Source organism: Erythrolamprus reginae, chromosome 8 (assembly GCF_031021105.1).
Source record: "Erythrolamprus reginae isolate rEryReg1 chromosome 8, rEryReg1.hap1, whole genome shotgun sequence".
Lineage (NCBI taxonomy): Eukaryota > Metazoa > Chordata > Lepidosauria > Squamata > Dipsadidae > Erythrolamprus > Erythrolamprus reginae.
In genome coordinates this window covers 27,706,592-27,732,690 of record NC_091957.1, presented here as the reverse complement: position 1 = coordinate 27,732,690, position 26,099 = coordinate 27,706,592, and the positions used below count along the sequence as shown (strand labels likewise).

Genomic DNA, 26,099 nt, shown 5'->3' with positions numbered 1-26,099 from the left:
CTAACTTCAGATTGTGTCCCCTTGTTCTTGTGTTCACTTTCCTTTTAAAAACACTTCCCTCCTGGACCTTATTTAACCATTTAATATATTTAAATGTTTCGATCATGTCCCCCCTTTTCCTTCTGTCCTCCAGACTATACAGATTGAGTTCATTAAGTCTTTCCTGATACGTTTTATGCTTAAGACCTTCCACCATTCTTGTAGCCCGTCTTTGGACCTGTTCAATTTTGTCAATATCTTTTTGTAGGTGAGGTCTCCAGAACTGAACACAGTATTCCAAATGTGGTCTCACCAGCATTCTATATAGCGGGATCATAATCTCCCTCTTCCTGCTTGTTATACCTCTAGCTATGCAGCCAAGCACCCTACTTGCTTTCCCTACCGCCTGACTGCACTGTTCACCCATTTTGAGACTTTCAGAAATCACTACCCCTAAATCCTTTTCTTCTGAAGTATTTGCTAACACAGAACTGCCAATACAATACTCAGATTGAGGATTCCTTTTCCCTAAGTGCATTATTTTACATTTGGAAACATTAAACTGCAGTTTCCATTGCTTTGACCATTTATCTAGTAAAGCTAAATCATTTACCATATTACAGACGCCTCCAGGAATATCAACCCTATTGCACACTTTAGAGTCATCGGCAAATAGGCAAACCTTCCCTACCAAACCTTCCCCTATGTCACTCACAAACATATTAAAAAGAATAGGACCCAGAACAGACCCTTGTGGCACACTGCTTGTAACCTGACTCTGCTCAGAATACTCGCCGTTAACAATAACTCTCTGATGTCTACGCTTCAGCCAGCTGCAAATCCATTGTACTATCCAGGGATTAAGTCCAATCTTCACTAATTTATCTATCAGCTCTTTATGTGGAACCGTATCAAAGGCTTTGCTGACGTCCAGGTAGGCAATATCCACGGCACCACCTTCATCCAACACCTTTGTGACATATTCAAAGAAATCAATGAGATTAGTCTGACATGATTTGCCTTCAGTAAAGCCATGCTGATTTGGGTCCAATAAGTTATTGTTTTTTAGGTGCTGATTTATCCTCTTTTTGAGTAGAGTCTCCATCATTTTAACTACAACTGATGTCAAGCTAACTGGCCTGTAGTTACCAGCTTCTTCTCTACTGCCCTTCTTGTGGATAGGCACAACTCTGGACATTCTCCAATCCTCAGGAACTTCTCCTGTTAACAAGGATTGGTTAAACAAACCAGTCAGGGGGGTAGCAATGACAGATCTGAGTTCTTTAAGAACTCTGGGGTGGATGCCATCTGGAGCCATTGCCTTATTTATCTTTAATCGTTCAAGTTCTTCCAAGACATCGGCTTCTAAGATCACTGGAGCTGAATCCGTACAGCTGGAAGCAATGCTATATCCCTCTATAGTATTATTTTGTAAGGTGTCTTTTGAGAAAACTGAACAGAAGTAGCTATTGAAATGGTCAGCAATCTCCTTATTCCCATTAATGCATTTATTATTCCCTGTATCTTCGTGATGCCGCAGTTTTTCTTCTTCTTATCACTAATATATAATAAGCCTGGGGGAAAGGTGTCTCAAATCCCACATGCCTGGCAGTATAGGTGGGTCTTAAGTAGTTTATGGAAGACAACGAGGGTGGGAGCAGTTCTAATCTCCGGGGGGGAGTTGAATCCAGAGGGCCGGGACCGCCACAGAGAAGGCTCTTCCCCTGGGGCCCACCAGACGACATTGTTTAGTCGACGGGACCCGGAGAAGGCCAACTCTGTGGGACCTTATCGGCCGCTGGGATTCGTGCGGTAGCAGGCGGTTCCGGAGGTATTCTGGTCCAATGCCATGTAGGGCTTTAAAGGTCATGACCAACACTTTGAATTGTGACCGGAAACTGATCGGCAGCCAATGCAGGCCACGGAGTGTTGTAGATACGTGGGCGAATCTGGGAAGCCCCATGATGGCTCTCGCGGCTGCGTTCTGCACGATCTGGAGTTTCTGAACACTTTTCAAAGGTAGCCCCATGTAGAGAGCGTTGCAGTAATCGAACCTCGAGGTGATAAGGGCATGAGTGACTGTGAGCAATGACTCCCTGTCCAAATAGGGCTGCAACTGGTGCACCAGGCGAACCTGGGCAAACGCCCTCCTCCCCACAGCCGAATGATGATGTTCCAATGTCAGCTGTGGATCGAGGAGGACGCCCAAGTTGCACACCCTCTCTGAGGGGGTCAATAGTTCCCCCCCCCAGGGTAATGGACGGACAGATGGAATTGTCCTTGGGAGGCAATACCCACAGCCACTCCGTCTTGTCTGGATTGAGTTTGAGTTTGTTGACACCCATCCAGTCCCCAACAGCCTCCAGGCACCGGCACATCACTTCCACTGCTTCGTTGACTGGACAATTTCTGAAGGCAACTTCTGTTCCATGGGTTGTTTGCTCTCAGTGTCAGAAAGTTCCTCCTTATTTCCAGGTTGAATCTCTCCTTATTCGGTTTTCATCCATGATTCCTTGTTTGGTCTTCAAGTGCCTTGGAAAATAGCTTGACCCCCTCTTCTCTGTGGCAGCCCCTCAAATATTGGAAGACTGCTATCCTGTCGCCCCTGGTCCTTCTCTTCCCTAGACTAGACATGCCCACTTCCTGCAACCCTTCATCATATGTTTTAGCCTCTGGTCCCCCTTTGTTGTTCTTTTCTGCACTCTTTCTAGAGTCTCAACCTCTTTTCAAAAATGTGGTGACCAAAAACAGTATTAACAAGGCATTCTAAAGTGGTGTTAGTACCTCCCTTTATCTTGTAGGTTGTCTGAGTCCACCACTTTGTCCCAAAATAACAACCTGGGAGATGCCCCCGGTTACACTCTCTAAAATTTTAAACCCGAACCCTAACCTTGGGTGTTTGTGTTCCAGGTTTTAGCCCCTCAGTGGGAAGAGCTGGCAGATTTTTTTTTTAAAGGCATTGGTGAATCTGGTGTCCTTTTCTGAGTGACCTTCTGAATGAAGCAGTTGCCATGTCTCAAATGCTGGAGCAACCACAGGGTCTCCAAATTTGGGGTCCTCAGCTGAAACGAGGGCTTTGGCCAAAATTAACTTCACCTCCCTCAGCGCAAGCCAGTTTCTGTAAAAGGAAACGTCTCGGATTACCACCAAGCCATTAATCTTAGGTCCTCTTACTACAAATGAATCCAGACAGGCTGAGTTATGCATTGGGACAGAAGCCACCTTAAATAAAATAAGATTAAATAAATAAAATAGAATTGAATAAATAGAATAAAATAAAAGTAAAATATAAAATAAATAAATAATATGATATAATATAATATAAATAAATAAAATTAAAATAAAATTAAATTAAAATATACTGCCTAAAAAATTAAAGGGAACACTCAAATAACACATCCTAGATCTGAATGAATGAAATATTCTCATTGAATATTTCATTTGCACAACTATTCCACTTGCAAAATGGAAGCAAAAAAGGTGCAAAAAAAGGGCAACAAAAATGATCAAGGAAATGGAGCCCCTCCCTTATGAAACCAGGTTGCAACACCTTGGTCTCTTCAGCCTTGAAAGACGATGTTTAAGGGGTGACTTGATCGAAGTGTATAAAATCATGCATGGGATAGAAAAGGTGGATAGAGAAAAATTCTTTTCTCTATCACATAATACTAGGACAAGGGGGCACTCCCTAAAGCTCATAGGTAAGAAAGTGAGGACAAATCAAGGGAAATGTTTTTTCACCCAGAGGGTCTTTGGTTTATGGAATTCACTTCCAGAAGAGGTCGTGACAGCTGTCAGCCCTGATAGCTTCAAAGCAGGATTAGACAGATTCATGGATGCCAAGTGTGTCGGTGGTTATTGAAACGGATGTCCATGTGCCGCCTTTATGTTGCTTGAGGCAGGCAGAGTTCCCTTGGGTCCCATTTGTTGGGGGTCAAGGGAAAGGGAGGGTTTTGCCTTCTCTTTCTACTCAAGATCCCCACAGACAATTGATGGGCCACTGTGTGACACAGAATGCTGGACTCGATGGGCTTTGGCCTGATTCAGCATGGCTCATCTTATGTTCTTATGTTCTTATTTGCACAACAGCATGTGAAATTGACTGTCAATCAGTGTTGCTTCCTGTAAGTGGACAGTTTGATTTCACAGAAGTTTGATTTACTTGAAGTTATCTTTTTTTTTAAAGTGTTCCCTTTATTTTTTGAGCAGTGTATAAAATAAAATATAAAATAAAAATATAAAACATAAAAAATATAGAAATAAAAAAATATAAAAAAATATAAAATATAAACTCTAAAATATAAAATAGAATAGAATAAAGATGGAGCTGGACAGTTCCACCAGATCGATTTGGATCTGCAAAAGATGGATCAGCCTCTACATCTCCCTCTCTCCCAGCTGGCCAAAGTAAGCACATATTTTTACAATCGGTTGCAAGAAGCAGGAAAGAATGCGGGCAGCTCGCCCTTTATACGTTTATGGCAAAAAGGTGAGCTGCGGATTAAACACAGAACTGATGTTGCAGCCTCAGAATAATTCTGTGCCAGAATGGGCTCGAAGAGGTGCCGTTTTCCAGACGACCCTTTCATTTTCCATGACGGTTCTGTTCAGTCTCAGCGAGGGCCGAGCGTTTGGAATGGGCGTCGGGTGGGCGTCCGCAGGCGGGAGGCTGTCATGGAAGATCAAACAGATCTACTCTGCCTCTTAAGTCAACAGAGCATGGAAAATCGTTTTCTGCGGAGCCCATCAGCGTCTGAATTTTTCATCCTATGGCACATAGTTTTACGATTCTCATTTTAGCGGTCTTCCTCCTCCCCCAAGGGAGTCCCTTAGAAAATTTGCCTGTCAGCCTCTTCAAAGCTCTCAAATGCAACAGTTAGCTTATTGTTTATTTATTTATTTAATTACTTGCTTACTTATTTATTTATTGGAAGGGACCTTGCTGATCATCTAGTCCAGGGGTCCCCAAACTTTTTACACAGGGGGCCAGTTCACTGTCCCTCAGACTGTTGGAGGGCCGGACTATAAAAAAAACTATGAACAAATCCCTATGCACACTGCACATACCTTGTTTTAACATTAAAAAACAAAATGGGAATGTACTATTTAGAGGGGGGGAAGAAGTCTGAAATTCATACATGTTTATGTTTTGTTTTTAATTTTGTTTTGTTGATATCAGATTGGCTATAGAAGGTTTTCTTGACTTATGAAAAATGTATAAAGAAAGAAGGAAGCACTTTGGCATAATGATTAATAAGTTGGAAATATAATTGGTGTTGTACTTCTTGAAGGAAAATTAAGGAGGGAATTTAATTAAAAGAAAAGTATGTACCTGGATGACAACATTAGAAAAAAAACTTTTGCAACTTTTTTGATGATTGATATTAGTTACTGACAAAATACCGCATTTTATTCAGGGAAAATTAGATGGTACATTGTATTGGTTGAATGTATGTTGAGAAAAATTTAAAAAAATTTACACCCCCCCCAAAAAAAGTCCTTCCTTCCTCCGCCCCTTCCATTCATTTCATTCTTCCTTCCTTCTTTGTTCCCTCCATTTCTTCTTCCTTCCTTCCTCCTTTCCTTCCTTCCTTTTCCTGCCATTTCTCCTTCTTTCGCTCCCTCCCTCCTTCCCACTTCTCTCTTCCCTCTCCCTTTTTTCCCTTCTTTCTCATTTGTTTTTTTCCCTCTCCCTTGTTCTTTCCCTCCATCATTTTCTCATTTTTCTCTCTCACATTCCCTCCCCCCTCACTTGTTTTCTCTCCTTCTCTCTCTTTCTTTCTTTCTCTCTCTCCTTTTCTTCTCTCTTCCTTCCTCTCTTCTTTCTTTTTCTGCCCTGCAACACGCCACGGGGCAGTCGGCTGCAAGCAGAAACTCCCAAGACGGTGGCACCGACGTCGGGTCGCAGTACATTGCTGGCGCTGGCCCGCTGGCTGGCCCAGGACGGAGGTGCCAGCCCCATGCCCAGCGCAGCGCCAGCAATGTACGGCGTCCTGCAACACATCAAGCCGCCGCCGCCGGTGCCTTGCAGCCAACCGCCCCACCGCCGCCTTACGACTACTGCTGTGCCCTCCCGCTTGACCCACGCTGCGCCACCTTCGTGGCTTGCCCTGCTGCCCCGCGCCCACCAGAGCTCCCGGTGCAGCCGAAGCGCGGGGCGGAGTAGGCGGCGGCGGCGGCTGCTTCAGGCCCGCCCCCGAGCTGAGCTTCCTTCGAGGCAAAACTGCAAAGCTCAGCTGCCGCCTCGAAGGAAGCCGAAGGAAGCTCAACTCAACGAGGACCGGCTGTTGGTCCCTTGAAGCTGCCGCTGCCCACTGCAGAGATCCCTTCGCCCGAACGGAGGCGGCGACGGCGGGCTCAAGGGACCAAGAGCCGGTCTTTCTCGGCGCTGAATTGTTGCAGCCTCTGAGTCCGCCTCCGGGTGAAGGGATCTCCTCGGGGAGAAAGGAAGGAAGCCAAAGGAAGGAAGCCAAAGGAAGCTCAGCTGAAGGAGGGCCGGCCCTTGAAGCTGCCACCGCCACCAACGCCCACTGCGGAGATCCCTTCACCCGAACGTAGGCGGCGGCGGGTTCAAGGGACCAACAGCTGGTCCTCGTTGAGCTGAGCTTCCTTTGGCTTCCTACCTTTCTCCCCGAGGAGATCCCTTCGCCCGGAGGCGGACTCAGAGGCTGCAACAATTCAGTGCCGAGAAAGACCGGCTCTTGGTCCCTTGAGCCCGCCGTCGCCGCCTCCGTTCGGGCGAAGGGATCTCTGCAGTGGGCAGCGGCAGCTTCAAGGGACCAACAGCCGGTCCTCGTTGAGCTGAGCTTCCTTTGGCTTCCTTCGAGGTGGCAGGTGAGCTTTGCAGCTTTGCCTCGAAGGAAGCCAAAGGAAGCTCAGCTCGGGGGTGGGCCTGAAGCAGCCGCCGCCGCCTACTCCGCCCCGCGCTTCGGCCGCGCCGGGGCCAAGTAAGCCGAGGCTAGGCCCGTCGCCCCCGGCTCCAAGCGCGGGGCCTGGGCGGCGGGCAAGCATCGGGAGGGCCTCCCCGTCGCCTGGCCGGGACGGTGTGGCCGTTAACAAGTTAGTGCACGGGGGTCCTGATAAGTTGTTTACTGCCCCCTCCAGACGCTCTTGCAGGGCTTCCAGGCTCCCTGCGGGGCAATGAAGAAGCAAAAAAGCAGCACTCTCCCGCTATCGCTCTCTCTCCCTCTCTTTCTTGCTTTATTTTTCTCTCTCGCTCCCTTTCTATGGCTCCCTCTTTCTCTCTCTCTCTCTCCCTCTCCGCAGCAGACCCCCCCCAACACCAAAAGTGCCCAAACGCGCGCAAACCTCACCGATGCAAAAAAAAAAAAAAAAGCAGGAGAGACCAAGACCGTCTGCAGCTGAGTGTCTGGAGAAGAGGCGGAAAGCCAGGGGGCGGGGAGGAAAGCAATTGGCCAATTTCTTTCTCGCCTTTAGGGAGAGGAACTGTTGCTGCTCTGCCATAGGGTGCTTTCCTCCCCGCCCCCTGGCTTTCCTCTTCCTTGCCGCCGCCAGACGCTCAGCAGCAGAGTGGAGGGGAGATTCGGGAACTTAGTATATTACAGTATATGGTAAAATCTTGCACGCTGCTGCGGGCCGGGTAAATAGCCTCAGCGGGCCGCAGTTTGGGGACCGCTGATCTAGTCCAACCCTGCAATCAAGCATGAGTCTTTACACCATTGATGGTGAACCATTTTTTCCTCCGGTGCCGAAAGAACGTGGGTATGCACTTTCACACATGTGTGAGTGCCCACACTCATAAGTCAATGCCTGGGGAGGGCGAAAACAGCTTCCCCCGTCCCCCTGGAAGCCTTCTGGAGGCTGGAAACAGCCTGTTTCTCAACTTCTTTTGGGCCCAGTAGGCTCATGTTTCGCCCCTCCCCCAGGCTCCAAAGGCTTCCCTGGAGCCAGGGGAGGGTAAAAACGTCCTCCCCCATCCCTCCGGAGGCACTCTGGAAGCCAAAAACGCCCTCCAAAGCCTCTGTACGAGGCAAAATCAGCTGAACAGCACACTCATGCACATTGGAGCTGAGCTAGGGCAGTGGCTCGCGTGCCAGCAGATATGGTTCTGTATGCCACTTGTGGCACCCGTGCCATAGGTTTGCCATCACTGCCCCCCTATACCGTTTTGGACAAATGGCAGTCCAATCTACCTTTGAAAGTCTCAAGTGTTGGCGCTCTCACAACCTCTGCAGGCAACTTCTGTTCCCATAGTTGATCGCTCTCACTGTCAGAAAGTTCCTCCTTATTTCCAGGTTGAATCTCTCTTTGGTCTGCTTCCATCTGTTATTCCTTGACTGGCCTTCAGAAAAACAGCCTCACCCCCACCCTCCTCTGAATGGCAGCCCCTCTAGTATTGGAACAGTGCTATCATGTCACCCCTGGTCCTTCTCTTCGCCAGACTGGCCATGATCAGTTCCTGCAACTGCTTTTCATATGTTTTACTTGGAAACATAGAAAACTGATGGCAGAAAAAGACCTCATGATCCATCTAGTCTGCCCTTATACTATTTCCTGTAATTTTAATTTCATGGATCTATGTTTATTCCAGGCATGATTAAATTCAGTTCCTGTGGATTTACTAACCACGTCTGCTGGAAGTTTGTTCCAAGCATCTACTCCTCTTTCAGTAAAATAATATTTTTTCACGTTGCTCCTGATCTTTCCCCCAACTAACCTCAAATTGTGCCCCCTTGTTCTTCTGTATTTATTTATTTATTTATTCAATTTTTTAATGCCGCCCTTCTCCTTAGACTCAGGGTGGCTTACAACATGTTAGCAATAGCACTTTTTAACACAGCCAGCCTATTGCCCCCACAATCCGGGTCCTCATTTTACCCACCTTGGAAGGATGGAAGTCTGAGTCAACCTTGAGTTGGTGATGAGATTTGAATTGCTGACCTGCAGATCTACAGTCAGCTTCAATGGTCTGCAGTACTGCACTCTACCTGCTGCGCCACCTCGATTCATACTTGTTCTACTTTGAAGGTCTGAAGAGCAACAGAAGGCCACCGAGCTCTGTAGCTCTTCTGCCGTTCTTGTCCACCCAAGTTCCATCCTCTGGCCTTGAGTGTTATGTGGTTTTTCTCTCCGGCATCCAGGCCGAGACGCAGCGGGGACTTCATTGCCCATATTGACCCGAACGAAAATCCAGAAGCACAAATTAAATCTCCTCCCCGGAGTCCGGAAAAACTGACAAGTTCCCACGGCCGGCTATCAGGCCCAAGACCCGGCTTGACACACATCCTGTCTCGATCCCACACAGGTTTCCATGAATATTAACTCATCCGATTGGCCTTTAGAGCAGGAAGCGAAGGCTCGGCCAGCTGCTCAGGAAAAGTGTTGGGTTTCTGACTGTACACAGGTGGCTGCTTGTCTTGGCTGGAAAGATGGCTTGGTTTTTAATTAAAACTCTGTCCAGATACCTGGTTCGTTAACTCTAGCTAGCATAGCCTGATCGGGCGGTTGGGGGACAAAGAAACCCTTGTTAGTCATTGCAATCTCATTTCCCCTCCCCCCCTTTCCTTTTCAATTTGTCTTCCTTTCTGCCTATGCTTGATCTCCCTGCCCCTTCAGGCATAGCCCTTCTTTTGTAAACCCCTGCCAAAATAGTGGTCTCATTCATCCTTAGAAAGCCTGGGGCCTTTACGGGAAGGTGGTCTCAGGTTTTGGGGTGGCGTGAGGCCAAGGTGGGCCTTCCTCAGCTGTAGGGTTCATGAGTTTGATCCATTAGGCAGGACAACCACCATCGGAGGTTTTTGCAGGTCAATTGTTTTCTATTACACTCCCCAAGCAAACTACTGGCTGGGGAAGGCTGCTCTACTTACCTGGGAGTAAGTAACACTGAACTCAGGGGAGCCTGTTTTCGGTTAGGCAGGCATAGGCGACCGTGGTTAGGGCCTCCTTTTGAACATGTGGCCAGGCCAGCTTAATCAAGTCGATGTTTTGGCCCATAAGCGCAGCCTCTGCCGGGCACTCAGGGCAAATGGTGTGGAGGGAGGTTTTACGGTGCCGTTTGAAGCTTTTTCCCAGCTGCAGAAGATGCTCCTCCTTATCCAGCAGCAGGTTTGCCATGCTGTTCATGGCTACCTGGGTGTCTGCTGAGAACAACAAGAAAACACAGCCACCCCACCCCGCCTGGACTCCTTCTCTTCTAGGCTTGGAGCAGCGTGCAACTGGAAAAACACTCCCTGTCCGGGGGAATCAATCAAGAAGGACCACACATGTTCCCTACGGTCACACGCCACCCCCGCCACCCGGCATTGCTCTGTGCCCGCACGGGGAACCTGCCCCTCTATTTGAGAAGCACTGTTATATATGGAGCCATTCTGGCCCTTTTATTACCACTTTAGTAAGAATAATATTAATAGGAATACCTAAAACTAGCAAGCGCTTGTTAAGAATGCAGGCAGTTTGCCCTTTGCATTTTATTCGGTAAACGCCGAACGGATGTTGCAGACTGATGTAGGTGACTGGAGGATAAAACATATGACGAACGCTTGCAGGAACTGGGCATAGCTAGTCTAGGGAAGAGAAGGACCAGGGGAGACATGAGAGCAGTGTTTAGGGGCTGCCACAGACAGGGGGTTGGGGGCAGAGAGACAAGCTATTTTCCAAGGCACTTGAAGGCCAGACAAGGAATAATGGATAGAAACTGACCAAGGAGAGAGTCAATCTAGAAATAGGGAGGAATTTTCTGACAGTGAAAGCAAACAACCAGTGGAACAGAAGTTGTGGGAGCTTCTATCATGGGGAGCTTTCAAGAAGAGACTGGACTGCCACCTGTCAAAAATGGTGTAGGGTCTCCTGCTTGGGCCGGGGGTTGGGCTAGATGACCTTCAAGGTCCCTTCCAGCTCTTGTTAATCCGTCTTAAGATTTATACTCCTTGCAGACTGCTTGTCACTGGCATTTTTTAAATGCACAGTTAAACCTCCAAGTGGCCTCAACGACTCTTTAAAAAAGCGGGATAAGATGGAGGCGCTGTATGAAGCGTTCCTTGTTTTTAGATGATGCTGACATGGCTTCTGACAACACCTCAGATGTTCTCCTTCTTCTCCTCCTTCTCCTTCACATCCTCCTCCTCCTCCACATCCTCCTTCCCCTTCCTCCCCCTCCTCCTCCTTCTAGAAAGGCACAGGTATTGCATTTGTTTTTTTTGTTTTTTTGGAATCCAAAATTAGTCGTCAGAGTTCCAGACAGCATCCAAAATTAAATCAGAGACCAAGGTGTAGCATTCCTCAAAGTTGCAATTTATTAGCAGATCCATGTTGGCACATCTGTGAGAAACCTGAATCTGAAGGCCCGGGGGTTTCTCCACCCAGTTTAAAGTTTATTCCCTTGTTCCCACCACCCAAAATTCATCACATTGACCAGTCTCCTTTTGCCAACGTGTCCGTTACTCCCATCAGCTTCTGGGCAGGTCCTGAAGAAAGGATGACCTTGAGAATCTAGAAGGAATTTTTTATGGCTCCATCTCTACATCCCTCATGCCGCAGCCCCTCCCAAGTTCCCACAGCAATAATAATAATAATAATAATAATAATAATAATAATAATAATAATATATTAGATTTGTATGCCGCTCCTCTCTGAGGGCTCGGAGCGGCTCACAACAGGACAATACACAATATACAAATCCTATAGTTAAAAAACAATTTAAAAGCCCTTATAAAAATAGTCATGCAACTTAAACAAACCATATATTAATTATAATAACTAAGGGATATATTAATTTCCCCATCCCTGGCAACATAAATGAGTTTTCAGAAGTTTACGAAAGGCAAGGAGGGTGGGGCAGTCCTAATCTCCAGGGGGAGCTGGTTCCAGAGGACTGGGGCCACCACAGAGAAGGCTCTTTCCCTGGGCCCTGCCAGACATTGTTTAGTCAATGGGACCCGGAGAAGGCCAACTCTGTGGGACCTAATTGGTCACTGGGATTCGTGCGGCAGAAGGTGGTCCCGGAGGTAATCTGGTCCGATGCCATGTAGGGCTTTATAGATCATAACACTTTGAATTGTGACCGGAAACTGATCGTCAGCCAGTGCAAGCCGCGGAGTGTTGACGAGACATGGGCATATCTGGGAAGGCCCAAGATTGCGCTCACGGCTGCATTCTGCACGATCTGAAGTTTCCGAACACTCTTCAGAGGTAGCCCTATGTAGAGAGCATTGCAGTAGTCGAACCTCGAGGTGATGAGGGCATGAGTGACTGTGACCAAGCCTCCCTACCCAAATAGGGCTGCAACTGGTGCACCAGGAGAACCTGGGCAAACTCCCCCCTCGCCACAGCCGAAAGGTGGTGCTCTAATGTCAGCTGTGGGTCGAGCAGGATGCCCCAGTTGCAGACCCTCTCCGAGGGGGTCAATAACCCCCCCCCCCCAAGGTAATGGATGGACAGATGGAATTGTCCTTGAGGGGCAAAACCCACAGCCACTCCGTCTTGTCAAGGTTGAGTTTGAACCTGTTGACACCCATCCAGACTCAGCCTCAAGGCACCGGCACAATACATTCTAAACCATCAAGTGTGGCAGGCCAAAGTCTCCATCCAAGTCAATGATGGCTTCAGCCTGACACTAGTGTAGATTATTTATTTGATTTATATGCTGCTCTTCTCCGTTTAGTTAACAGAGCTCTTTTACAAGCATGAGAGAGAGGTGAGCTGAATAATAGACTACATTTTAGAGTTAGTAACTCAAGGCTTACCTATAAGTGACTTGCCTTTTGCTCTTTCAGCTGTGCATATGTTATTTCAGCAATGTCACCTCTCTCTCTCTTTTTTAAAGGTACAGGTAATTCCCCCCCCCCTCTTAAACTCCTGATATTTGGCAGGTTGCCCAGAAAGCTCATTAAATTCCACCCTGAGCATGAGCTAGTGGGGGGGGGGAATGAAGCTGCCATTCACGGTCAGCTTATTCTGTTAGTAATTCTTAGATTTCCATTATAAATATTTACCATTTTTAAAAAGGTTCTTACCCCATTCCCCCCTTTACAGCAAGTTTGGCAAGAAGCAGACACTGTGCGACGTGTCCGCAGACATGCCTATGGTTTGAGTTGTGTAAGACCACATGGGTGGACTCCCCCCCTCCCTGCCCTGCCAACAGGACGGAGTGGAGTGTTGCCCCTTGTCTGTGTACATAACCCCTGTGTGTCCCGAAGGTGCTTTTCCAAAAATATGACTCGTCTTTTCTTGGGCCTTTTTTACATTTCGCTTCTCATGCAAGAAGCTTCCCCAGTGGTCCAGAACCAGTTTTCTCCAAAAACCAAGGAAGCCCAGTTGCCACGGGAATCACCGTGACCCAGATGAGTAAGAATCTCCACAGACGCAACTGTGTGTGATTGTGGTTTGTTGGAACTTACATTTTATTCTTCCCTCCAGATGTTTGAAAAGGCCACGGAATGGGGCCACCAGACTGCCCTGGGAAGGCCTTTCTTTGTATTGGTTTCTTCCTGACTTGGCAGAAAATGAGTCTCCGTTTCCTTATTTGGGGACCTTAGTTGCTTGTGGCTTATGCGCTCATGCTGATTGAGGATGCCTGACATTTTTTGGACTAAGTGAGGGATTGTTTTTTTTAAGGTAGCATTTTACACAAGATGACAGACAGAAGGGAAAATGAATCCTGAATGAAGCTCAATTATCAGATATCCCAATGAATAGAATAGGAATAGAATATAGAATGGGAATGGAATATACAATAGAATGGAAAATAGACCACACCAGAATAGAATAGGGTAGGGTAGGGTGGAATAGAATAGAATAGAATAGGAGAATAGAATACAATAGAATAGAAAAGAAAATAGAATGGAATGGAATAGAAAATGAAATAAAAAATGGAATAGAATAGAGAAATAATAAAACTAGATTAGACTAGACTAGAAAATAGAATAGAAAACGGAATAGAAAATAGAATAGAAAATGGAATAAAATAGAAAAATAATAGAATAGAATAGAATAAAGTAGAGTAGAGCTAGAAGGGACCTTGAAGGTCTACTGTAGACCAACCCCCTGCTCAAGCAGGAGACTATCCCATTTCAGACAAATGATTCTCCAGTCTGTTCTTAAAAGCCTCCAGTGACGGAGCCCCTACATCTTCTGGAGGCAAGCTGTTCCACTGGTTAATTGTCCTCACTGTTAGGAAGTTTCTCCTTAATTTCAGGTTGCTTCTGTCTTTGATTAATTTCCATCCATTGTTTCTTGTCCTGCCCTCTGGTGCTTTGGATATTAATTTGATCCCTTTTCTTTGGGGTAGCCCCTCAAATACTGGAAGAGTGTTATCATGTTCCCCCTTTGTCCTTCTTTTCTCTAGACCAGCCAGACCCAAAACCTGCAGCTGTTCTTCATATGTGTTTAATCTCCAGGCCTTTGATCATCTTAGTTGATCATCTTAATTGAATGAAGGGTGAGATCAATGAAAAAGACTGAATAGTCTATTTTCCCCTTGGTGGGAAAGTTTTATGAACATGTGTATGAATTAGGAGTGGGGGAGGGGAATGGCATTGCTCGGCTGTCTTTTATGGAAAAATTGCCATTTGCTAAATCTCTCCTGTACCTCATTGAAAGAAAACACATTTTTATCTGTCTTTTGTCATCCCCTCAAAAGCGGAGATCAAAGCCCAACCTGAAAACCCACTTTAGATAAGAGCAGTCCAGAATAGTAGCCCTAACCACATCAAAAAAGCCAGCCCTGTCTACTGTGAGACGCTCCATTTTTTTAAACCAAACCAGACCATTTTTTCTCCCACAAGTGTTTGGGAGGCTGACACCATAAAGACAAAGCAGCTTGTCTTTCAAACATCACAATAGGAGGGCAGTGGGATCTCTAAGGAAGGCCTGAATGGAGAAAGGAGGAGGGAGGGGATGGCTCTGCAGATCTTCTGCATTGTTTTAGCTCAGGGGTGTCAAACACCTATTTCATTGAGGGATGCATCAGGGTTGTGTTTGACCTCGGGGACGGTTGGGGTGAGGGAGACATGGCCAGCTCAATCTCACTCGTGATGAGTGTGTGTGTGTGTGCCTGTTGTGGTCTGAGAATTCTGCCAGTAAAAATGAGCTCCCTATCTGTTTTCAGCTGCAATGTCTTCCTGCAGCCTTCTGCCAGCAAAAACGGGCTCCCTAGTTCCATTTTCAGCTGCAACGGCCTCCTGCAGCCCTCTGCCAGCAAATGCGAACTCCCTAGTTCCATTTTCAGCTGCAACGGCCTCCTGCAGCCCTCTGCCAGTGAAAATAGGCCCCCAAGCTCCGTTTTCACCTGCAGCGGCCTCCTGCAGCAAGCTGCCAGTGAAAATGGGCTCCTTAGCTCTGTTTTCAGCTGCCAGGGCCTCCTGCAGTCCTCTGCCAGTGAAACAGGCCCCGGGGGAGGGGGGAGCCCACTCATGGCCCTACCGAGCTCCGTTTTCACTGGCAGAGGCACTGTGGGCCAGTCCTTCGCTGTTTCCAAGGCGGTCCAGTTCTAAGCACCCCCCAGGCTGGATCCGGCCCCCAGGGCCTTGAGTTTGACACCCCTGCCTTAGCTGGATGGGGCCGAAGGTGGTGGAGGTGAAACCCAGCTCAAGAGTGATGTCCTGACTGCTTGTTCCTGTCTCCCCTTCCCTCCTCTTCCTCAGGTTCCCAGCCTTTGTGAAGACCTCCTTTCCTCGGTGGACCAGCCTCTGAAGATCGCTCGGGACAAAGTGGTAGGCAAGGACTACCTCCTGTGTGATTATAACCGGGATGGCGATTCCTACAGGTGAGTTTTCTTTCCTCTCCACAGCATCCGACTAACGCCAAGTCAATGAAGAAGCCGGTTTCCGTTTAATAGCAACAACGACAACTTGTGGCTAACTTAACAAATGCAGCGATTTGCATCGTAACAGTGGCGAGAAAAAGGTTGTAAATGCAGGGCAAAACTCACTGAACAAATTGTCTGCCTTCGCAAGGTAGGTTCCAGGCTCAATTGCAACCCGGAGGATGCCAGGTTCAATTGCTGCGAAACCCTGTCGTTAATTGGTGGGTTCGCGGGTGTAGGAGTTTTCCGGAGATGAGACAAGATCCCTGGTGAAAAATCTTCTACTAGTAACACATTTCTGTCACCAAGGGAGACAATTAAGCCAGCTTTCCTCCTCGTTTTACGACCTTCCTTCACCACAGTCATTAAGATGAATCCCTGTCTTTGTTGAAGCTAGTTACACGCTTGTTAAGTCTATCTGGCTTCTCCTGAGATTCCCCAAAAAAGTAGATCCACCACAACCCAGGGGACTTGGCGATCATCATAAGTATGAATCAGTTACTCAGATCATCTGAATTTTGATCAGGTGGCAACGGCTGCAACGGTCGTAACTCTGAAAAACGGTCCCCCCCTTTCCCCAAGTGGAGGTGCGACTTCAAACGTTCAGAAACAAATGCTTGTTAAAATTCAGAAATCCCCTGTGCTGTATTCACTTCACACCAGAGGTCAGCGAGCTCTCATCTAATAAGTTAGTGTAACTCCACCACACCCTGGGCCAGACAGGCCCTGCCCCCCCCCCCCCTCTCGGTGCCTTGTTGGCACACTGGTCAGAGTGCAGTACTGTCAACTCCTGCTGATCACCGGCCACCAGCAGTTTGTCAGATGGACTCTCAGTAGGTTCAAGGTTGACTCAGACTTCCATCCTTCCAAGGTGGGTAAAATGAGGACCCAGATCATTGGGGCCAATAGGCTGACTCTCTGTAAACCGCTTAGAGAGGGCTGTCAAGTGCCCTGAAGTGGTATATAAGTCTAAATGCTATTGCAATTGCATCCCTCTATCACATCTGGGGAAAGTCAAGTAGCTGCAGCCTCCGTAGGACGAAGGCCAGCCTCATTGATATAAAAATCCTCCAAGCGCTCCTACAACCTGCTCGCCTTTAATTCTCCTTTTGCGTGTGTGTGTTTGTTTGTGTGTGTGCATCTTCCAAGAGCCTGTTTGATAAGACTTTACTGCAACAGAAACCAGAGAGCCCAAAGTGGTTGGTGTGTGTGTGTGTGTATGCTCCCATCTGCCTTTCCCCAGAACACCTCCCTGAAATGTGTCTTCAGCACTTGCTTGCTATAAAAACACTTTTGGGAGGTGTGTGTGTGTATGTAGGTAGTGGGTTTCTGGTGGATAAAATTACTGCGTTCTTTTTATGAGGAGTAAGTTTGTGTGCGCGCATGCGTGTGTGTGTGTATTCTGCAGGCCAGAACAACACCCCTCTAGCCGCCCTGAGTCTACGGAGAAGGGTGGCATAGAAATCCAAATAAATAAATAGACAGACAGACAGACACAACCTTTTGCTACCTGCACCTCTCTACCTGATTAAAGGTGATGGGATAGTGCTGAACACAAGCCCCTTATCAGCGCTCCCCTGTGTCCAGTTACAAATGGGCATTCTTAAGCGTCAAAACATTAACTCCCTGCCCCTAACGAATGCTGCAATAAAGAAAAGCAAATTATTTGGCCTCCTAATCCTTTTAAATATAGAAACATTTAAATATGTTCAATGGTTAAATAAGGTTCAGGAGGGGAAGTGTTTTAATAGAAAAGTGAACACAACAACAAGGGGCTCAATCTGAGGTTAGTTGGGGGAAAGATTAGAAGCAATGTGAGAAAATATTTTACTGAAAGAGTAATAGATGCTTGGAACAAACTTCCAGCAGATGTGGTTGGTAAATCTACAGTAACTGGGATAAACATACATCCATCCTAAGATAAAATACAGGAAATAGTATAAGGACAGATTAGATGGACCATGAGGTCTTTTTCTGCCATCAATCTTCTATGTTTCTATGTTTCTTTTAAAAATGTGGATTTTAATGTAGTCTCCGCTGTGAGATCCACCCAAGAACAGCCAAAACCATCAAAAAGCCCAAGCATACACAGCTGATTAAAAAAGCTGGAACATCTATGGAGCTGGAAGCTTGGTTAAAAGCAAAAATAATGTGGTGATTATATCCCGAAGCGAGGAACTACTGGACAAAAATACATAACTGGTTACAAGAAATAACAGAATTAACAATAGAATTTACCCTGGAACTCCTGTTACTTGGAATATTTTTTAATAAAAACAATATAGAAAAGGAAAATAAAACACAAACTTTACAAACAATATGACTAAGATAACACACACAAAACCCCCCCACAAATGCTGTCTATAGTGACAGCTAAACTGTAATCCCTTATTTCTTGGCATATTCGGGTTTCTTCCTGTGTAAGTTTCAAAGATTTCTGGTGATGTTTCGATGAGGTCCCACTCATCATCCTCAGGCTATATAATATATATATAGTTTAATATATAATTGACTATTAGGCAATAAAAATATTTAAATTTCATTATATTCAGCTTCCTACTATTACTAACCATTCGTAAAATATGTTCCAGACCTCGTAGAAGTTCCCTTCATCTTTCTTCTTCCGTTCCAGTGTTACCTTGTCCAGTTCTGTACATTCAAAGATTTTTAAAATTATCATATACAGTACTTAGAATATTTAAAAATCAATACAGTAAAACCATTAAATACCAGACTGGCGTAAGGACAGTGTTGGAAGAACTCAAACCCACCCACTGAAAATTTTTAACAATAAATGAAAATCTATGACTGTGCAAAAATGGATAAATTAACTAATAGAATTAAGAGAACAAAAAGATTCAGACTAATATGAAGTATGGGAAAACTGGTATCAGTGGATTGACGATGGAAAATGAAAAAGTGAAACAAAACAAGAACATAGGATATTGGAAATATTGTATTGCGTTAATATGAAATCAATGTAAATGAGAAGATATGGAACTGCTTAAAGATTTATTGTGATTTTTAAAGTTTGAAAAATCCATAAAGAAATGTGTAAAAACAAAAATAAGAATCCAAGGACAATAGAGCTGCTGAGACCCATCAGGGGCCGTCAACATGAAATGTGGAGGGTGCCCTCAATGCTGACAGATTGTGGGAAAGAGGATTTGTGTGTGTGTGTGTGTAATTTTTTCTGTTTGCCCTTCGTCCCTTCCCTGTCCCATGCTCTGAATTTTAATGGAAGATGCGTCAGAAGAGGGATTGCCTGCAATATTCTGGGGTGGGAGTCCCATTTTCTTTGCTGCAGGCCTCCCTCCTCCTCCTCCCCCATCTGGTCGGGGTGGGTTGCTTTAATGCAGTGGTTCTCAACCTTTCTAATGCCGCGACCCCTTAATACAGGTCCTCTGTTGTGGTGGCCTTCAACCATAAGCCTAGCGCCAATTCTCCCAACAGAGCATGAAGCTGATTAGCAGGAAGGTCAGACGGACACCCCCACTGTCAACGCCTGATTGGTTGGATTGTAAAAATAGGTTCCAAGGTGCCAGAATAGAAGCTTTAGTTCCTAACACCCATAGGAAATTTGTCTGTTCCCCATGCTCATCTTAGGCAACCCCTGTGAAACGGCCATTCAACCCCCAAAGGGGTTCCAACCCCCAGGTTGAGAACCACTGCTCGAATGCTTTTCTTCCCAACCTCTTGCACACGTAGGCTGGACCCTAGACCTCCCTTGCCTGCCAAGTAATCTCCACTGTGTCTGTTCCCCCTACCAGTTCTCCTCACAACTGCGGGGTGGGGTGGGGGGCACAGGACTCTTTTGACTTCGGAGGAAAATCATAGGGATTTTTTTTCCCAACCCCCCTCCCCTTCCTCCTCCCACAGGTCACCCTGGAGCAACAAATATGACCCTCCCTTGGAAGATGGCGCCATGCCTTCCGCTCGCCTGCGGAAGCTCGAGGTGGAGGCCAACAACGCCTTCGACCAGTACAGAGACTTGTATGTTTGACTCCTTCTTTGGTGGTAGTGGGGTGTGGATGGTTAAAAGTGGGGCGGTGGGGGGCAGGGTAGGTACATTCTCTGAAACATTTTAGGGAGCAAGATTTTCCCCGCCCACAAAGAGGCCTCCTTATAAGCCTGCTGATCTTCCTTCCTTCCTTCCTTCCTTCCTTCCTTCCTTCCTTCCTTCCTTCCTTCCTTCCTTCCTTCTTTTTTCTTTCTTAAAGTTTTTTTATTTTTTTCTCCACTCTTGACCTTTTTAAATTTTTTTATTAAGTTATTTATATTTAAAAAAGAAACAATACAAAGAAGAAAGAAAAAAGGAAATGAAAAAAATATCATTTTTTAATTCCCCCACCACCACCATTTCCATCTATACATCCATGGCTATACCATAAGTCATATCAAAACATACATAATTATACACTTCTATCCGATCAGTCATAAATCAATATCCTATTTTTGCACCTATTTATAGTGCTATTTTATCAGTCTGGGTTTTTTCCTCCTTTCTTTGCACTCCCCTCCCTCTCCCTCCCTCTCCTCCTCCCCTTTCTTTCTCCTTCTCTCCTCCCTTTCTTACTTCCTCTCTCTTTCCCTCTTAACCTTTCCCTGAATGAGTCTAATCCTAGTTCAGAATTCCGCAGATCTTTCTGTAGAAGGAACACTCAGCCCTTTCCCCAGGCAGCCATTCCAGTCCTCCCCCACTTAGGGCATTGTAAACCAACCGAGCCAAAACTTAAGCCAGTCTTAAGTTACAGGAAGGAACCTGCTGCCACAGGTTTGGAATGTCTCAAGAGAAATAAACCGCCTTTATCACCAGCTGCGTGCAATGGATGGAAGGCCATTTCCTATTCATCAAGGTTTCAAACCCACCCCCGCCATGGGCAAACCCACGTGCATGCGTTGGGGCCACGGAGATGCGTGCATATCTCCATTTCCGCTACTGGAGCCCCGATCCCATTACTGCCGGTGTCCCTTCTTATACTTTCTATACCACATCTCTATCATCTGTCTGTCTGTCTGTCTGTCTGTCTGTCTGTCTGTCTGTCTCTCTCTACCTACCTACTTATCTACCTAACTAATTTCTCTCTCTCTCATCACAATCTGCTACTGTCGTGTGAAAAATGGTCATAAGCCACTTTTTTTCCTACTGGTGTCACAACTTTGAATGGTCACTGAATGAACTTTTGTGAGTCCAGGAAGTGCCTGTAGTGAATTGAGCTTTTCAATGGGAGACTCTTGTCTAGCTGGTTTGGTGTTCTCCAACACTAGGGCCAAAGAGTTGTATCATGTTCACTTAGTGTCTTTCCTAATCTCTCTCTCTCCCCCTCTCCCTCTTTCTTTCTTTCTTTCTTTCTTTCTTTCTTTCTTTCTCTCTCTCTCTCTTTCTTTCTCTCTCTCTCTGTCTTTCTCCTCCCCTCTCTTTCTTTCTCTCTCTGTGTGTCTCTGTCTCTTTCTCCCTCTCTTTTTTTCTCTCCCTCTTTTTCTTTCTCTCTTACACTGCCTCTCTGCCTCTCCCTCTTTCTTTCTCTCTTTGTCTCTGTGTCTCTGTTTCTCCCTCTTTCTCTCCCTCTCCCTCTCTTTCCCGCTGTCTCTCCCCCTCTTTCTCTCTCTCTGTCTCCCCCTCCCTGTCTCTCTCTTTCTTTCTCCCTCTGTCTGTCTGTCTGTCTCTCTTCCCTTCCCCCCCCCCTCTCTCTCTCTCACACACACACCAGCTGCATGGAACTACAACTCCCAGGAGCCCTTTGCTGTTGTCTTTGGGTTGCTGACTGTAGGCCTTAGTTCTCTTGTTGCTAATCTCCTTACTTTCCTCTCTGTTTGCCCCTTGAGGCGCTCCTGGTATTTTAGAGGATGACCTAATACAGCGTTTCCCAACCGGTGTGCCGCGGCACACTAGTGTGCCGCGAGACACAGCCAGGTGTGCCGCAGAGCTCCTAGGGAAGCTCCAGCTGGGCGGGGCGCTGTGGGTGCCGGGGCGGGCTTTCCCGAAATGGACGGAGAATGCCCTCTCTCGCAGCCCCCTGGCTGGGAGCGCTTTTGCCGCTCCCCTTTTCTCTCAGCCCTCCCTGGCTTCGCTTCTCAGTCCCTCCCTCCTTCCGTCTTTCCTTCCCCTCAGCCGTTCTGTCTGGGGGTCTCCCGCTCTTCCCTTCCCCGCCTCCCAGGCTTTGCCTTCACCACCCCCACTCCCTTTTTGGTTGGCAAGGAGTCCTTTGCCGCATCCTGCAGTTCGCACTCGGCTCGAGGCCGCTTTCCATGGCTGCGCTCTTTCTTTCTCTCTCTCTCTCTCCCGTGAGCCGGGGGAAGGAAAAAACAAACAAACAAAAACTTCTTGCAACGGGCCCATGCGCGCGCTCGTGCCCGCGCTCGTCCCTTCAGCAGCGAGGGAGGGAAGTCAGAGGGCGAGGGAGCGAGCGAGCGCTCTTGTCCTCGGTGCCCTCTGCAGCCTGCCTTCCTTCTTCTTTGCCGCTGCTGAGGGACAGAGAGAAGGATAGAAAGGAAAGAGGGAGGGAGAGATAGAAAGGAAAGAGGGAGGGAGAGATAGAAAGAAAAGAGATAGAAAGGAAAGAGGGAGGGAGGAAAGAGGGAGGGAGAGATAGAAAGGAAAGAGGGAGGGAGGAAAGAGGGAGGGAGAGATACAATGGAAAGAGGGAGGGAGAGATAGAAAGAAAATAGATAGAAAGGAAAGAGGGAGGGAGGAAAGAGGGAGGGAGAGATAGAAAGGAAAGAGATAGAAAGGAAAGAGGGAGGGAGGAAAGAGGGAGGGAGAGATACAATGGAAAGAGGGAGGGAGAGATAGAAAGAAAATAGATAGAAAGGAAAGAGGGAGGGAGGAAAGAGGGAGGGAGAGATAGAAAGGAAAGAGGGAGGGAGAGATACAATGGAAAGAGGGAGGGAGGAAAGAGGGAGGGAGAAATAGAGTGAAATGGAGGAGCCCCCACCCCCCGCCCGAGAGAGAGAGAAAGAGAGACATAGCAAGAGAGAGAAAAAGAAAGAAAGAGATAGCAAGAGAGAGAGAGAGAGAGAGAAAGAGATAGAAAGAGAGAGAGAGAGAAAGAGATAGCAAGAGAGACAGAGAGAGAGAGAAAGATAGAGAGCGAGAAAGAAAGAGAGATAGCAAGAGACACAGAAAGAGAGAGAAAGAGAGAGAGAAAGAGAGACAGAGAGAGAGAGAAAGAAAGAGATAGCAAGAGAGACAGAGAAAGAGAGAGAGAGAGAGATAGCAAGAGAGACAGAGAGAGACAGAGAAAGAGAGAGAGAGAAAGAGATAGAGAGAGAAAGAGACATAGCAAGAGAGACAGAGAAAGAGAGGGAAAGAGAGAGAATGAAAGAGAGATAGCAAGAGAGGCAGAGAGAGAGTAAGGGAGAGAGAAAGACAAAGAGGGAGGGAAGGAGGGAGAGAGAAAGAGAGCAAAAGAGAGGAAGAAAGAAAGAGGGATGGAGAGAGAGAAAGAAGGGAAGGAAGGAAGAGAGAGAAAGAGGGAGGGAGAAATAGAGTGAAATGGAGGAAGAGATATTTTTTTTGTCCAAACTTTTCTTTAGCCCCCCCGTGGCCCCCTCCCCTGTTCAGTGTTCCCCAGGATTTTGAAAATATGAATAATGTCCCGCGGCTCAAAAAAGGTTGGGAAACACTGACCTAATATATATATATATTTAAATTCTCTTTAATGGGAGCCCTATGGAGGATACTTTTCTATTTAAATTCTATTTATAGGGGGTGACATTTCACCCCCTCCCTTTCCCTGAATCTGCAGGAGCCAGCATCGCTGAGAATTTTAATCGTCCTCAGATCTGACCGGGTAAATTGTGAAAACAGATAATTAGTTCATGGCAAAATGCAGTCAATTTTACCTTTAAAAAAAAGAGAAAAAGATTGCATTGTAACAGCGAAGGGATACATGTGAACAGCTCATTTGCACAGTTCTTTGGCACTTGCCCTAGAACATGAGGGTCGGCCGTTGCCAAAAAAGGGGGAATTGGAGCATAAATAAGAACCCAAGTTGCAGCATTGTTGAAACAACAAAGCCATGTTTCTGGAGGCAGTTGCATTAAAATAGGCCCCGTATCCATGTTTTGATCATAGAGACTTTGGAACTTCTTGGTTGTGGTTTATTTGGCTGCCCTGTTTGTGTGGGGCATTAAGTAGATTGTCATTTTTAGGCCGGCCTTTTTTTTTCAAGTTGGCTTCCTCCCCTGAAGATCAGAATCCTGCGTTATTCCCTGTGGCCTTCTTTGGAAGCCTAAGTTGGAGTTTGAAGAACCAGGAGAGGAAGAGAATCAAAGACTTTGGGCATCGAGTTGGAGGAGGCTCCTGAGAAGATCCAATGGATGCTAGAGAACAGAACAAAGCAGCCAGCCAGAATATTTCTAAACATAAAAATGAATGGAATGGATTGGATTGGATTGGATTGGATTGGAATGGAATGGAATAGAATAGAATTCTTTATTGGCCATGTGTTTTGGAAACACAAGGAATTTGTCTTTGGTGCAGATGCTCCCAGTGTACATAAAAGAAAATATACATTTGGCAAGAATCATGAGGTACAACACTTATGATTGTCATGGGGTCAAATAAGCAATTAAGAAACAATATTAATATTAATCGTATGGATACAAACAACGTTACAGTCGTGCAATCATAGGAGGAGAAGGGTGATGGGAATGATGAGAATATAATACAGTGGTACCTCAAGATACGAACCCCTCGTCTTACGAACAACTCGTGATACGAACCCGGGGTTCAGAAAAATTTTGCCTCTTCTTACGAACTTTTTTCGAGTTACGAACCGGCAGCAAGCCCCCCAGGCCGGCTGCGACCTTTTAAAACACCCGCGCCGCTTCGCAGCTGTCTCCTGAAGCCGAACACTAAAGCCGAACTTCCGCGTTCGGCTTCGGGAGACAGCTGCGAAGCGGCGCGGGTGTTTTAAAAGGTCGCAGCCGGCCTGGGGGGCTTGCCAGCACCCCCCCGAACCCGGGTTCGGGGGGGTGCTGGCAAGCCCCCCAGGCCGGCTGCGACCTTTTAAAACAGCCGCGCCGCTTCGCAGCTGTCTCCTGAAGCCGAACGCCAAAGCCGAACTTCCGCGTTCGGCTTCAGGAGACAGCTGGGAAGCGGCGCGGCTGTTTTAAAAGGTCGCAGCCGGCCTCGGGGGCTTGCCAGCACCCCCCCGAACCCCGAACCCGGGTTCGGGGGGGGGTGCTGGGAAGCCCCCCAGGCCGGCTGTCACCTTTTAAAACAGCCGCGCCGCTTCCCAGCAGTCGCCGAAAACCGGTTTTTTGCGGGGTTTTTTTGGTTGCACGGATTAATTGACTTTACATTGTTTCCTATGGGAAACAATGTTTCGTCTTACGAACCTTTCGTCTTACGAACCTCCTTGCACCAATTAAGTTCGTATCATGAGGTATTACTGTATATATAATAGTAATAGTAATGCAGCCTTAGTGAATAGTTTGACAGTGTTGAGGGAATTATTTGTTTAGCAGTGATGGCGTTCAGGGGGAAAGTCTTCTTATGTCTAGTTGTCTTGGTGTGCAGTGCTCTATAGCGTCGTTTTGAGTGTAGGAGTTGAAACCGTTTGTGTCCAGGATGCAAGGGGTCAGTAAAAATTTTCATGCCCTCTTTTTGACTCGTGCAGTCTACAGGTCCTCAATGGAAGGTAGGTTGGCAGCCATTGTTTTTTCTGCAGTTCTGATGATCCTCTGATCCAGTGGAACCTTTTCCCCTACTCCTCCCTTTTGTCAGACCCAAGAACGCCCCGTGTTGTACCCCAGCTCCCCATACAAAACAGCTGAGGGTCTTTCAACCCCTAAGGAAGCTCAGATTAGCTTTTTTCTCCCCACACTCACCCCCCTCCCACTTTCCTTTGGAAGCTTCCGGGTCCTGTTTCCCAAGGCCTCAAACTCTGCAGAGCAGGGGCGTCCAACCTTGGCCACTTTTGAGACCCGTGGACTTCAACTCCCAGAGTTCCTGGTTGGGGAATACTGGGAAATCAAGTCCACAAGTCTTAAGATCCACAAGCTCCCTCCTCCTCCTCCCTTCTCCTCCTCTTCTTTCTCCTCCTTCTCTTCTTCTTCCTCCTCCTCTTTCTCCTTCTTCCTTTTCCTTCTCCTTTTCCTCCTCTTCCTCTTCCTCCTCCTCTTCTTCCTTTTTCTTCTCTTCTTCTCCTTCCTCCGCCTTCTCCTCCTTTTCCTTCTCCTCCTCTTCCTCCTCTTCCTCCTCCTCCTCTTCCTCCCCCTCCCAAATCTCCTAAGGCAGACCAATCCTCTGAAACCACTCTCCCTCCACTCCGGTGTTCTTCTTGTGGACCCAAGCCTTGACCCAACAGGTCTTGGCTGCAACCTCTTGCTCAGTTTCCTGCCTGGCTTGATT

The 26,099-nt window shown here is 46.9% G+C and overlaps 1 protein-coding gene across 2 annotated transcripts in view; it reads left to right on the top strand.

Annotated features, from left to right (window-relative positions):
* Positions 1-26,099, top strand: part of CAPZB (capping actin protein of muscle Z-line subunit beta) — a 79,416-nt gene that overhangs the window by 33,747 nt on the left and 19,570 nt on the right. For both annotated transcript variants that reach the window (XM_070759474.1, XM_070759475.1), the window contains exons 3-4: positions 15,579-15,700; positions 19,619-19,732. In XM_070759474.1, coding sequence (XP_070615575.1) covers positions 15,579-15,700; positions 19,619-19,732 — 236 coding nt within the window. The remainder of the gene's footprint in view (positions 1-15,578; positions 15,701-19,618; positions 19,733-26,099) is intronic.